Source organism: Lynx canadensis, chromosome E2 (genome assembly GCF_007474595.2).
Source record: "Lynx canadensis isolate LIC74 chromosome E2, mLynCan4.pri.v2, whole genome shotgun sequence".
NCBI lineage: Eukaryota > Metazoa > Chordata > Mammalia > Carnivora > Felidae > Lynx > Lynx canadensis.
This window is the reverse complement of record NC_044317.1, coordinates 40,385,915-40,400,947: the sequence shown is the minus strand read 5'-3', so window position 1 is coordinate 40,400,947 and position 15,033 is coordinate 40,385,915. Positions and strand designations below refer to the sequence as shown.

The 15,033-nt window shown below is 50.7% G+C and overlaps 1 protein-coding gene across 1 annotated transcript in view; it reads left to right on the top strand.

The window, feature by feature from the left end:
- The first annotated feature begins 2,349 nt into the window (after nucleotides 1-2,349).
- The window catches only part of TSHZ3 (teashirt zinc finger homeobox 3), a 69,308-nt gene continuing 56,624 nt past the window's right edge, over nucleotides 2,350-15,033 (top strand). Inside the window, exon 1 of the mRNA XM_030299521.1 lies at nucleotides 2,350-2,394. Within this exon, the coding sequence (XP_030155381.1) occupies nucleotides 2,355-2,394 (40 nt within the window). The 5' untranslated portion in view covers nucleotides 2,350-2,354. The remainder of the gene's footprint in view (nucleotides 2,395-15,033) is intronic.

Below are 15,033 nucleotides of genomic sequence, written 5' to 3'. Positions count from 1 at the left end.
ACACACAAGGCCCGCCTGGGAGCCCAGTCGCAGCCGGACTCCGATTCCCCGCAACCGCCCGGGGTCCGCACCCCGCAACTCCGAGCGCTCCTGCGCGCGCGAAGGCGCTGGAGGCGGCTTTATAGCCCGGGAGGACGGCAGCAGCACATCTGCATTCAGGGAGGCGTCTGGACCGAGCCCAAGCCCGCAGGCTGGGGGCGAGCGGAGACTTTTGATCTTACCGTCTGGGTGAGATCACGGTCTCCTGGTCTAAAAGAAAAGAAAGCATGCCGGTGAACTTTTAAAACAAACTTGCATAAACAATCACAAAGAAAAAGATAAAAAAGAGAGGGCAGAAGAAAAGGGAGAAAGAAACACAAGAAAAGGAAACGTTAAGAAAAAGGAAGGAAGGAAAGAAGGAAGGAAGGAAGGAAAAAAAGGAAGGAAGAAGGCCGGGGTTTGCAGCGCCGGGAACGCTCAGGCAGGCAGTCCCAGGGGCGCGGGGCTCCGGCCCTCGCCGGGACTATCGGACGCGGGGCCCAGGGGAGCCTCCGGGCCCCAAGCGGCGCGCCCAGGAGCAGCGCCACTTCGGGGACCTTGGGCCTGGCGGCCGCCCCCGCACCCCCCACCACCACCGCCCGGCAGCGCCCAGAGCCAGACCCGCCGCGGCCGCCCCATTCCCGGCCCAAGAGCTGGCCCAGGGAGACGCAATCGAACCCGCAGCGCATCGATGCGCCGCCGCCCGCGCCGCTCGGGCTCAGGCTCTCGCTCAGCCGCCGCCGCCCGGGGGTCGTCCCAATGAGCTCCGGCCCACCCGCGCCCTCGCGGCCGCTCGTAAGTGAGCCCGCGTCGCCCCGCCGCCAACGCAGCCCTGCCAGCTCCTCCTCTCCGCGGCCCGCCGGTCTGGCCCTCTCGGCGCCTCAGCGACCCCAATCACCCAATCAATAATCAATTCTTTTCGCCCAGTACTGCTGGCAAGCCGGGCGCTGGGCGCGGTGGCCCCCTCTCGGGGGGCGCCCTGGGGCGGGGGATGGGCTTGGGAGCCCGAGTTCCTTCCCCCGCCCCCACCCTCCCCTCCGTCCCGCCCTCGGATCTGCCAGCGCTTGGGGTGGGGGGCGCGGCCCGGCGCCTAGGGGGCGAAGGGCGGGGAGGGGGGCGGAAGGACCTTGATCTTCCCGTGCGGAGGAGGAAACTTGGAGGCACCCCCCTCCCACGCCGACCCCCGGGACGGGCCCGGGAAAGTTTGCCCGGGAAAAAAAAAAATTGGGGGAAGTGGCTGCGGCGGGTCCCGGGGGAGGAGCCCGGGTGGCGCGGGGTCTGGGAGCAGCCCCCACCCACTCCGGCCCGCGCCCGCCTCCTCCCTCGAGGGCGCCGGCGCCCGCCCGCGGGCCCCGGCATCCCCGGGGGGTGCGGGCCCAGGCCCGGCGAGAAAGCTGGGGGCTTTGGACGCGGCGGGTGGAGAGGAGTGCGGCACGGGCGGGGCAGCCGGGGGCGGCCAGGGGGCGAGGCTGGGTGGGGAAGAGGGGCGGGAGAGGGTAGCGAGCGCCCCGGGACGAGCTGGGCCGGGCCGGCGCCGCGCCCCTGCGTGCGCGCATAGGGCGGGGGCGGAGGGGCGGCACCCCCTCCCCGGACGGGGCGGGGGTCCTAGACAGGCCCGGGGCCGGGAGCGGGGGCGCGGCGCCCCCGCGGGCGGGCGAGTGACACGATCATCTCCTTTTCCTTTAAGCTTGCCTGTTGCCGACGCCGCCGCTCCAGCCGCGCCGCGGGCAGAAGACTGGACCGCTGAGCCCCGGGCCGCGGCGGCGGCTGAGCGCCCCCCCCGGATGCCGTGACCCCCTGCCCGGGGGCGGGGGCCGGGGCAGGACCAGCCGGGGCCGCTCCCGCGCTCCTCCTCCCACCCCTCTGCCCGCCTTCTCCCCCTCTCCCCGCCCCCCGGCCCCGAACCCCGCGCACCTCGTCTGGGGACGGGGCGGGGGGGGGGGCAGGGCCGCCGTTCCTCCCCGCCCCCTCCTCCTCGGGCCTCTGGAGCGATTTGTCAAACTTCCCATTCCGCCGGCAGCGCGGTCCTCCTCCTCCTCCTCCTTCACCACCTCCTCCTCCTCTGCCTCCTCCTCCCCCCGCGCTCCTCCCTCCCCGCGCCTCCCTCGCCCGCCCTCCTTCTTCCCTCCGCACGTTCGGGGATCGCGGCGGAGCGCGGAGAGGGGGGGACGCGGAGAGCCGGGGCGCAGCAGCATCCTGCGGGCGGCCGCTCTCCGGGGGGGAGGCTGAGAGCCGGCCCGCCTCGCCCCCCCGCGGGCCCGCCGCCCCTCCCTCCCTCTCCTCAGCCCGGCAGCGGCGGCGGCGGCGGCGGCAGTGGCAGTCGCCGGAGGAGCATCATGCCGAGGAGGAAGCAGCAGGCGCCCCGGCGCGCAGCAGGTACGAGCCGCTTCCCCTTCCTCCTCCTCTCCTCCTCCTCCTCTTCCTCTCGCTGCCGTGCGCCTCCGGCCGGCGGCGACCCGGCTCCTCGCCCCACTCCTCGCCCCTCTTCCTCTGCCCGCGCAGAGTAACTCCGGGGCGCCAGGCTCGCTCGCCGCTCTGCTCTCTGGGTGCGTGCGCCCGCCTCGCGTCCCGGGCGCCCCCCGGACGCCCCGCCGCGCTCGCCCTGCCCCGGCTCGCACCCACTTCGCGAGCCGCGCGCGCTCGGGGGCTAACTGAGCCCGCCTGGGTCCCTGCCTCTTCAGCTCGCCGGCTGCGGAGGGGATGGGAAGGAGCCCTCTTCGGGCTCTTTCTGTGGGGGGCGGGCGGGGTCACCTGAGTTCCCTGGGACACCTTCCGTGTCCTCCCGCGGCCGGTCGGCGGGGGGACAGACCGGTGTCTGCCGAGCGAAAGAGAGCCGGCGAGTGAGCGAGCGGGGTCCCTTCGGCCACCTTACTGCTAATCCGATTGATTCTTCATTTATTGGGCCCAAAGCGGGCAAGCGGTGGAAGGCAGAGCGCACTGGGTCTCCGTATTGTCAGATGACCGTCAAGTCACTGTTAGATGCTGGCGTTTCCTCTATCCCTGTTTGTTTTCCCTTACCCCCACCCCCTCCTTCCACTGCTTCTCCCACCCTCACCTCCTCGTAGCACTTAGTTCTGGGACGTGCCTGTCTACTCCCACCCCCCCCCCCCCCCCCCCGGTTTTCTTTTTCTTTTCTTTTCTTTCTTTCTCTCTCTTTTTTTTTTTTTTTGCCAGGATGTCAACTCCTGTTAAGATTGAGCCGATTTTTTTTTTCTTTTCTGGAAAAAGCATCATTGAAAACAAAACAAAACCCACACACATAACATTATTTTGCAATAATGTCAGTTGGGGGTATGTTGCCTGGAAGAAGGGTTTCTGGCCCTTTGCCACCCTTGATTTGATGACTGATTGATCGCCCGTCATGCTGCTGCCTTTGATCTATTCATTCCCAATAAACATCAATAAATCACTCCCAATGGTGAGGCCAAGCTCTGTGACGTCACTAGGGCCCTGTCAGTGGAAGTTCGGGGATTTGGGACGGATTGCTGAGAGGACCACATGTGGACGGGATGTATTTTGATATGAGTAACACTCAGATGTGCAGAGGTTCAGATGCTGCCTGAAATCGGAGGGTTAAGTGGAGGTTCGTGTCTTTTCTGCTCTTTTCTTTTGGTGGAGGAAGGGAGAGCAGAGGGAAGGGTCAGGGCATTGCCTGACGCCCCACTTGGATGAAGGCGTTGTACCTGTGCCGCCCCCCGAGTGCCTGTAGTAGCCCTGGGGGTGACGGGGATGGTCATTTCCATCATGGGAGCCGGCCCTGCTGGTGGAGCCCACACACTGGATGCACCCTGGAGTCTCCTTACACAGGGTCACGCAGAGGGAATGCTCTCCTTTTTTTTTTTTTTTTTTTTTTTTTTTTTTTCCAGAAATGTACTTTCTCGTTCGTGCCTTAAGAAAACCCTAGAAGAAAGGAGACTTGGTTTGGGGCACATACGGCAGGTTTTGCTGTCTGTCCTCGGTGTTGCCCAAATTTAGGAAGTTTGAAAATCCCAGCAGTGGTTATGGGGAGGGTGCTGCCACTCAGGTCACCTCCTGGCTGGTGCTTCTTGCCCATTCTACCCTCTCCTTTAAATTCCAAGCTCAGGCAGTGAGCTTATCTGCCCAAAATAAACTCCAAAACTTTGGAGGACTCCTTCACAAAGTTGGGCAGTAGGAGTGTCTTGGGCTTCTTCCAGTCTTTGAAATTTTTTTCTTTCCTTTTTGGATGCACGTTTTAAGGTATCTGAGTGCCTCAATCAAATGAACCATATGTGATTACATCTTTACATTTAGGTTAGAACTCTTTCTACGGTGGCTTCACCTTTTTCTCCCCCACCTTGCCAATCTGAGACTCTTCTCTGATAACTTCCTGCTAAAAATATTAGCGGAGGAAAGGTCCTGTTGATTTTATCTATCTATCTATCTATCTATCTATCTATCTATCTATCTTAAAGCAACCTGTTCCCTAACCTTTCTGCACCTTTTACAAACGGCAGCCAGGAAATCTCAGGTCAGTTAAGAAATATTCATTATATAAAAACTTGACTGCCCGGCTAATAGGAGATGGAAGAATGGTTTTGCTCTATCAAAATGACCCGTCAAAACGACTTTGTTTCATATTTGATTTAATTGTCTCTCTCCTGACAGGCACATTCATCAATAGCTTAATGGTCAATCAGAAGTTGGCAGCCTGAGTGCTTTCTTTCTTTCCCATACCCTGGTTTTGGATTTACTTTATCAGAATGCTTCTGCCTAATGGACGTGTGGAGGAGGGGGTGGAGAATGTCTGAAGGGCTACTTATTTAGGAAGAGGGGAGGAATAAAAAAAAAAAAAGAGAGAGAGGGAGAGAGAGAGAGAGAAAGAAAGAACCCTCCACACTGAGGCCTGAGCTAAGTATGCACAGGCCAATAAGTGAGCTGTCTGAGGTTTTTGTTTGTTGGTTGGTTGGACAAGAAACTTCCCATTTTCTTCCCTCCCGTTTTCAGTTCTCACAGCTGCAAGTTATAAGGTTCATGCCTGCTTTTGTGGCATCCTGGGAGTGATGACAAATTGATTGCTTTGCACTGATAGAGAGAGAGTGGGAAAAAGAAAGATGTCTGCTGATTGGTAACTGGAAATCCAGTCCCCAGCAACCTTGAGAATACTCGAGAATTTTTTTTCCCCCTCCAAACTGAAAGGTCCGCTCAGCCATAAAAAAAGAAAAGTTGTTTTGCCAGCTTCATTAGTGTTCACCTAATTAGCTGTAAACCTGATGGATCCCTGACAGCTTTAATGATTGGAGATGACAAGCTCGACACAGTGTCATCCAGCAGAATTAGGTTTGCAGCTAGTTTGATGTAATCAAGTTGATATTACACAGTCCTGGCTGCCTTTAGTTGTGCATTAACTCAATTTTCTGCTGCAGGTGACAAATGGGCTTTGGTACCTGGATAATCATGTCATAGGAATTAGGGCCCTTTTAATGGTCTGGGGTAGAATAACAACCACAAAGGGCTGAGAGCTGGGTAAGGCGTGCAGACGTCTCACACAGGTGCACACAGTCTTTATATCTAGGCCAAATGTACCACTGCTCTCCAGAAGGCCAAAGCAGGCTCCAAGAATCCCTGAAAAGACGTATTTCTGTGCTTGAGGATTTTCTTTTCTTTTCTTTTCCTTTCTTTCTTTTTTTAACGGAAATCATGCATGGCTTAGTGCCTTTTCTCAAAAGGAGAGAGACATTTCTTCACCTGCCGAAGAGAAACCTGGGCAGGAGCGTCCTTTCTCCACGCGTGTAATTTCGAAGGGCCGTACGTTTGTGCTGGACAGATGTTGCTGCCTCAGAGGAACAGGGTTGCAGAGGCCAGTGTCCTTCGGGCGAAATGACCGTTGTCCCTTGCTTAAAATGGGACTCTTGCCCGTGCGTCACGTTTTTTAAACCACGTATTCTTTGAAGATACCAGAAAAAAAAAAATTGGAGCAGTGTTTCATAGCAGATAACGTTTTATCCACTCATATCCATTTTCTGGGGGGGGGGGGACTGTAAAATCATTTAAAAAAATTGCCGAAACTTGCAAACAAAACAAAACAAAACAAAACCAGTCCTCAAGGAACAACAACTCATCACTGACCGTTTTGAATCTTATTCATTGAAAGAGAATAATCTTCCAAGGAGTTCTTAGGTGGTCACGTCAAGAGGGTAAACCTTTGAGTATCTTCACTTGTACAAAAGTGGTTTGAACCCCTTGGGTTCGGCTAGTGTGACAGATCGCTGTGGGTCCCCCGGGGTAGGATGGGCTTGTGGCAAGGCAGAGGGGGTTTGCATTGCCAGGAGACGTGGGCATGCCCGAAAGGGAGCGCACCTGCTGGTCACTAGTGCACCCTGGCCTTCCTGACTCTGGGCCACACATTGGGCGGCTCCAGAGAGATTTCCTCTTCTCTGTCAGAGGCACGTGGAGCGTTCAGAAGGGCATTTCGGCGTCGGCCTTGGGAATATATTTGCTCTCAAGCTTGCCACACGTTTCTCCTTTGGGCAAGTATTCTGCCTTGTAGCAAGGTGACAAAATGACTGGTTTCGGCTGCTCTGTGATTCCTGCCCCCCCGCCCCCCACACTCTCATTTTCCTACAAAATGGGTGGAACAATGCAAATTTTAAAAAGGAAAATCAAGAAGATGAGGGAGAAAAACAAAGAGGGCAGGAGGCAAAGGCTGTCCCCCTGGACGTCCACCTAGGGAAGAGAATCTTCCAGAATCAGCTGCTGTGCCCCCATTATCTTGACATCTGTCAGTTAGGGCTTCAGTGCTCTCCAGGGCCACACTTGATTGTGAGCGGTGGATGTTGTCATTTTGTTCTCAGTGTTGCCTTGAGCGCGCTCATAAGCGAGCGATAGTCAATAACTGACGTATCAGTACTCTTCCCTAAATTGTCTCACACGTCTGCGTTTTCCCTCTTTTTACCAAAGATTGTTTTGTAAAGAGATTACAATGAAAGGTGGCTGCTCAGGGCCGTGGGGTTGCCGGGAAGCCCAGGTGAGTTCCCAGAATTAAAACCCTTCCTGCCCCCCTGCCCCCCCCCCCCCCCCCCATGTCACCTCCACTCCTGGGGTGTCTGGAAGGAGAAGGATCACCTTGAGGGCAAAGCGCCTGCACCGCTTTGCGGGGGGGCTTCCCCCCCTTTGACTCTGCTGGTGGCAGAGCCAGGCCGGGGCGAGGGCTGCAGTCACAGGCAGGGAACAAGAAGGGAGAGGAGCCGAGTCCCAGTCCTGGTGCCCAACAGCCATGTTAATCCAGGGACATGTCTTCCGAGGGCAGTCGGTGAGGCTTTCCTGCTGGCCCATTTTTATTCCCGCCTGTCGCTGGACAAACTATAAAAATAGCTTTGGTCTGGTAGTAAAAAAAAAAAAAAAAAAAAAAAAAATACTAATAATAAAAAAAAAAATAAAGGAAAGAAAAAAAAAGAAAAAAAAAAAAAAAAGTAGGGTGTGTGTGTACCCTTCTGTGTTTGTGTGCAGCCCAGTTAGGGAGAGGGGCCTTTCTGTCACAGCAGCTGTTTTGTGACACCCCTGCAGCATTTCCCCACGGCCCGTGGGGAGGAGCAGGACAGAGCAGAACAGTGGCATCACTGAGCCCAGACCTTCTCAGGTGTTCACTGTGTGTGCGTGCGTTCGTGTGTGTATTTTAGTTACGCTCCAAATTGTGGTTTCTCTGTCTGAAGTTAAAAATGAAAGGTGAATACAATATATTGTATTTGGTAACAATGATATGGACTGGTACATCTAGACAGATAATGTGCAGTTGTAATTAGACTCAATAGACAGGCAGTCATTTTAAAATTCTTTGACACATGCATAAAATAGTCATATAATAAGATAAGATGACAATTTTATGTTAGGTTGATAAAGTGTCCCGATACATGCATTTAAATGTCTGTAAGCCTTTAAAAAAATCCAGACAGATTAATTCTAGTTTCCAGTATTTGCAGTTAGTCATTAAATTAATTTTTAAATCCTACTAAACAATGGCTATGAATATGTTTTTTTTTCCCCCCTTCTAGATTTTTTACCTGAATTGCAGAGAATGGATACACAGGCTTGGTAGCTTTCTCTAATTTTTCAACATTGGTAAACAATTACATTAGACATGGGCATAAAAATTCAGTTTCCTGTTTGTAGCTAGAATAAAGGTCTGCATTTTTGGAAGTAAAAAAAAAAAAAAGTTATAGAGTATAATCTGCTTATGACCACTTGCCTGAACAACTGTCATACTCTAGATTTAGGAATCTTTATTAGAAAGATTACATAGTGTCCTTGACCAAATATTGAATATTTTATAAGCCCCATTTAAAAAAGAAGACATTTCAAGCACATACACTTGATTTGATCAGCACTTAGATTCTTGGGTTTAATTACTTTCAATTCTGTAAATTATTTTAGTGTTTCAACAGGAGTGGCCCCAGTGATGTATCGAGGGGAGTAAAAAGGCATTTCTCTAAAGGTCACGTTACCTGGACTTTTCAACCATCTTCATACCTTGTTTTCTCAAATGTGCAAAGGTGTGGCTCTTGAAGAATAATTTCAATTTGTTTGGGCTTAATGATAAATTATTAATTCATACTGTCAGGACACATGTTATTAATTATGACGGTGTTTTCTTCATCCAGAACAGCTGTTGGGGAAACAGTGTAAGTTCAGATTGTCTTCAGGGGGAGGGCGCCAAAGCAAGGAACTTACCAAGTCCTTGTCATCATATCTTGGTCCCCTTGCTTTGGGAATAAAGCATTGCGGGGGATGAGGGGGGGTGGGGAGGGAGTGAAAGGGAGAGAGAAACCATTCATTCTAAACCAAGATGTGCACCAGCAAATGCTAACTGATGTACGTTTTCTGAAAAGCAAGCCTAACTCTCCAAGGTCTGTGAGTTCAGACCTGAGCTCAGAATCCCCCAGCTGGGATTCTGAGGTGGGACCTGCTCCCTTCCCAAGTGCAGGTTTGAATGGACTGCCCTCTTCATCGCACGAGTGGGACTTGTTTTCTTCTTATTCTTGGGTAGACCAGAAGGTCGTGGTCACAAGTGCGTGATGGCGGGAAGCAAAATACTCTGAGCGTTTGTTGTTCCCCAAACTGGAACCCATCCTTAATGGAGGGCAACGCGCCATTTGGTAATATACGTGAAATGACTTCAATTCATTTACTTTTGATTTTTACCATTCTCATCATTAAATCTAGTCCTATGTATTCAGTTTCCTCTGAGTTCTTTGAGAAATGCATGTTGCATAAAATAGGCAATTTTTAATGAACAATTTAATGTAAATGGGTTTTGAATTTAAATTAATATTAATGAAGCCTTGAGTGAATTTATTTTGCATACGTAAAGACTTGTAAGTCTTTCACCCATGTGCTTTCTCCTTTATGTAGTAACATTGGTTGGTGGGATTAACTAGAGCCTTTTAAAGATTTACACTTAAAAAAATTAAATTGATTTTATATGTCCAATAGCACCAATATATTATTAGGCAGAGGTGTTACTTAATTTAAAGAAAATATACCTCATTTCCTATTAAACCTCTCAGTTTCCATTACCCTGTTCTTCCTGCAAGCTGCCGTTGCTTTGGCGTTGCTGCTGGGGAAAATACATACCAACAATAGTTACTACAATCAAGATGTTTTCTTTCTTTGGCTTACCTCTAATGCATTATGTATCCTGGAATGATGGGAAGTTCTGTAATTAATTCTGTTAGATGTAATTGCTATAATCACTTTGATGTTACACATAATAAAGGTAATATGGTAAGCACATAAAAAATATAAACACCTTATTGTAACACTACTACTAAAATTCCTTCTCATCGAGTCTGGCTTATAGACCAGTGTTCTTAACTGGTTTTGGCCATAGGTGACAATTTATCCGAGCCGTGTTCATTGATATTCCAAAGGAGAGTCATTTATTGGAAAGGATGGGCCTTGTCTTGGAGAGATCTCCAAGCTGGTTGCCTAGGAATCTTAATGCCCTTTTCCTCAAAGATGTGGCTAATTAGAAAAGGTGACCATTATCTTCTGTAGAGGAGAGGGGTAAAGGCTTCCCGGAAGTGGCCATGGAATGAGGTAAGAGGGTGGCCTAGGAGGGACAGAAGCACTCTGAGACGAGAGATGGCAAAGGTTTTAGGTCCAAAGAGTGCTGTTCTGAAGGTTTTCTCATGGTGTGGGATTATGGGAAGTGCATGTGTGTGTGTGTGTGTGTGTGTGGCAGGGGGAGCGCACAGGCACATTCAAGCACATGCTCGTGGGTAACCAGAGAAGGCCACCTTTCTGTGAGAGACATTGGTACAGAATATATGGTTTATTATCATTACAGTTAGTATTCTACACCTTTCCCAGGGGATCCTGGGGGGCCGTGCCTAACTGTCGCACCACATGCCAGGGGCGATGTTGCCTGTTGGGCAGAACCTGAGTGGTATCTGTGACCCCTCCCCAGGCCTCGGTGCGCCTACCCTAGATGCAGGCTACCAGAGAACAGAAGAGAACTTTGCCTGAGACCCCAAGCACATCCTCCTTGTGGGATGTTTCCAAACATGTGTAAATTACTCTTTGCCAGTGCAGCTTGCAGGAGATGGAGAACGTGGTGGTTAAAGAAGCTTGTTGTTTGATTTTTTTTTTTTTTCCCTCTGTGGACATCCTGGAGTCAGACTCGCTCGGGCATCCATGTGACTCCCGTCATCAGCTTGCACCCTGTCCCGTGTGCTACAGAGGTCACGAAACCCCGTTACCTGGTGTCGGCGTGAGAGTTTGGATGTGAATTCCCCACATTTATATTTTATTTTTCAGTGTGTTATAGGCGACGAAGCGTATGAGTCAGTCATACACAGAAATCAAATAAGAGAAAGTGTACGTGTGAGCAGAGAGGATGCCAAAATCTCTTTGGAGGAGGAACGGGGTGTTTTCAGATGGCGGTGAGATGGACAGTGACAGCCGTGCGTCCCTAGACCGTGCCCTGGGCCCGCAGAGCTGGGTCTGGCCGTGGCTGTGGTCAGCTGGGTGCAGACCGGGCCGGCAGAGAGCAAGGTGCTGCCACAGACGGGCTGGCAGGGCCTGCCTCCTGGGCGCTGGGCCTAAGGCACCCTGCCTGCCAGGTGAGAGGGTCCTGGGTCCCTGGCGCTGGCCTGGGCTGCAGTCAGGCAGTCACCAGCCCTCCTGCGGTGAGCCTTGGCTGGTTTTGATGGCGAGGATGATAAAAGGTCTGAGAACTCCATAGGCCCCTGTAATCAGGGCCAGCACTGACATCCTTCTCAAGTTTGACAGCTTCTTCCTTTTCTCTTCTCACAGCCAAGCCTTTCTCAACCGAATTTCCCCGCCCTCCCCCTCTCTCCTCCCTCCCTGCCGCCTCTCACCCCTTCCCTCCCTCTTCTTTCTGTGTGCTTCTCTCCTGTTTCATGTTCTTGATCAGTCTCAGATGCCTGGAATTATTTTTTTTCGGGCGGGAGGGGGAGTGTTGCTTTAGGTTTGTGGGTTGGGCAGGTGTGAGAGGAAGTCTGTGTTTTTTTTTTTTTTCTTTTTTTTCTTTCTTTCTTTTTTTTTTTTTTTTTGTACTGTAGGCCTGTTGCTAATTAATGTTCCTCCATAAGATTCTGTCGGAGTTGAGTAATGTTTTTGATCTTTATGCCTGATAACTGCATACTTAATGAGATTTCAAAGCTGTGAGTGCAGCTCCCTACAATTATTGACAGATGCCTTTTCTTTGCCATTGGGTTCAGCTTCATAAATCCTCTTGCCGTAATGAGGTTCAGCAGTGCCACCCTGGCAGTGAGCTAATGAAAGGGGGGAGGGTGAAGCGGCTCATGGCTGTCTGACACATTTTTTTCCTTTAAAATTTACTATGCAGATGTCAAGCTGCGGGACGATTACTTCAAACATGCTAATTTTTATCTTGCTTTTGTGTCAGCCCTTTGCCATTAAAAAATAAATAAATAAAAGGACTAACCTTACTCTCCACTTAATTTCTTTCTTTTTTTTTTTTTTTTCCCTGAGTCACATTTTTAATAACCCGTGGTGTGTGACTGCTGGGGACTTTGACACGCGCGTGGCCTTTTGCAGGTATCCAGTGGCAGAAGCTTTTTTTTTTTTTTTTTTTTTTTCCTTGCCATTGGAAGGGCAGGGCGAGGATAAAGTGCGATTTCCCCAGGCCTCCCATCAGCCTGCCCTAAGTATGCTCTTGAAACGTCGGAGAATTCATTTCAGAGTTCTGGAACTAAATACTGGTGGAGAAGAGCTGCACCATGCCAAACAGTCGATTTCCTTTTCAGCGGAGTCATACATCACTGACCCACCCTTCCCTCCTGACAGAATGACATATGTCATTTATCATATGGGCCCCAGCCAGACAACGGGGAGGGGAGGGAAGCCCAGTCCATGTGATGCTGTCTCCTCCTCCCAGTACTGTACCGTTGGCTTGCAGAGAGAGGCTGCTGATTTGGCGAGAGGGACCGGGAGGAGGGTGGAGAGGCAGGGGCGAGGAGAGGCGAGAGCCTGCTCCGTGTGGATGGCTGGCTGGGTGTGTGGCGGGCCCAAGATTGGCAGAGGCAGGGAAGAGGTTATGTTCTTTCGTATTATCTGCTAAACCACACTGTTCGGCCTTTGACGCTCTTCTGACTCTCCCCCCACCCCCATTCCTTTTCTCCTTTTCCTTCTTTTTTTTTTTTTCCCTTTAGTAGTCAAGGAAAACAGCAACAGCAACAACAACAACAAACCAGGGCTGACAGGTATCATTCAAGCCACCCTGGCTTGTGAGGGGTGGTATAAATGAATCTCAGGGCTCCTGGCTTCACATGATTCAAACGTGCGTTATTGAAGATGGATGTTCCTTAAGAAAAGATTGATGTTAGATGCTGGGCTTAGGGCGCCATTTATCATTTTGAATATTATTTAGACTTGCCGTGTAAACCTGTAACTTGAGAGTTGGACGAGCTGGAGCAGGGTAGGGGCCTGTGTGTGTGTGTGTGTGTGTGTGTGTGTGTGCATTTCCATCGATTGGCCTTGGGTTCTCATTGCTGCTGACCAGACACGAGCCCTCCCATTTACAATATAGAAGACACGCCGCCCCCCTAAAAAAGTGAGGGGGAGGTTTTAATTTTGAATAATTTCCAAGGACGTTTTTCCAAGGGAAAAATGAAGTATCTGTGATTTACGCTAAAGCTAACAGGCAACTTCTCTCTCTCTCCCTCTCCCTCTCTCCCTCTCCCTCTCTTCCCCGACAGAGGCAGTCACGTACGAAACATTAAAATATAAACAGAGCTGCAGTTGCTGAAGCCAGGACCCTTGCCTGATTTTTTCAACTCTGTGACATGCTTTTTTTTTTTTTTTTTTTTTTTTTTTTTAAATCTGTATCTGAAAAGCTTAGCCCAATATAACTATTCAAAAAATACTGGTTGGCTTGGTTAGCAGTGTCAGAATGAAGAAACAGACTTCCATGTCTCAGGAATACTTCAGATAAAAAATGATCTTCTGTGGCTCCCTGCCCCTGCTCCCAGCGGCCTCCTCCCCTTTTGTGTCTGTGCTCTGTCCCCCCTCACAGGCCCCAGCAGACCCCCACCAGGACTGATGTGGACAGCTGTTTCCAGGTCCCGCCGGCTAATCACTTCTGGTTCTTTTGCACCCTTGAGCTGTGCTCCCGGACACCCCCACCTACTGGAAGTAGTTAGGGACGCAGGCTGGCTTACCAACGGAGCCCCCAGCCGCTGGGAGAAATCAGCCGAGCGCCAGCCTTTCTGCCTCTTCTGCTGCAGAGGCCCTTGCTGCCAGCTTTCCCCGGGCGCAAAAAAAAAGAAAACAAAACTGCTGGCCTTCCTGCTCAGTCTCTTCACTAGCAGAGCCCCGATAGCGCACATTTAATTGGCAGGCGTTCTATTAAATATGTGACTTTATTTGGGTCTGCTAATTAAATGTAGGGCTCCTTGTATGACTTAGAGTGTGGACATTAATTTAAAAAAATTGATGGGACCGAAAGTTTTAGGCTGCAGTAGTTTTTTATCTAAAGGAATGAGAGCCTAGAATTGGCGGAAGGGCTGGATGTTCCTATCTTGCTGCTTCTGGGACAAACTTTTCCCTGACATGTAAAAAGCCTGCATCTGCCTGAACAGAAAGAAATGGAGATGTGGCTTTTTCACTCACCAAGTCCAGGCAACTTTGTGTGTGTGTGTGTGTGTGTGTGTGTGTGTGTGTGCGCGCGCGCGCGTGCGTGCGCGCGTGCACACACCTCTCTATTTTAAAATAACTTTATTAGCATCCTGACACCTTGCATGCAAGGATCACTTTAGGGTTCACTTGCAATGTTGCCCAGCTAGTGCCAAAAATGGGGTAGAAGCACCGTTACATCCTTTGTCGGTACCTGGACTCACATCTGACTATAAAAAGATGATGGTGTTTCTTGCTGAGACTTCATGGAAGAAAGGAAAACTTTGATCCTCTGCCCTTGCACTTGGCCAGTGCTGGAGGAAATTGGGAGTACAAGTGCCAATTTGCAGGAACAATTGTAAACACCTTCGATACAAATGGCATCGGCCCATTTTTACTGATTAGAAAAACTTTGCTATTAATAGGTGCAAAGTCCATTTCAGGTATAATTGGTAAGGAACTGAGTGCACTCATGGGAAGAAACCTTGTTTTGTTTTTCGTTCGCTTTTCTTCTTATCCCCTTTTCTCAGTTTTATGGCTGGAGACATGATTTATTGCAGCCATCCATCTTGGGGGCTCATCCATCACACCCGGGTTGCTAGGCGATTGTGGCAGCAGCTGTTTGCTCTGAATCAGACAGAAAAGTTGTCAATCATCAAAGGCAGGTGAATAGCATTAGAAACACGCTATTGTCAGACGGAATAATTAATCAAAGAGAGAAAAGATAATTAAAAAGATATGACCCTTGCAAGTACTTGCTCTGGGTTGCCTGGAAGAAAAAAAAAAAAAAGAAAGAAAGAAAGAAAGAAAAACTGCCTGGTCTTTTCTAGACACTTAAGCAGCTGAGGGCTGATAAAATATGCACTCTGCAGTGCATAGTTTTTAATTAATTGAAAAAGG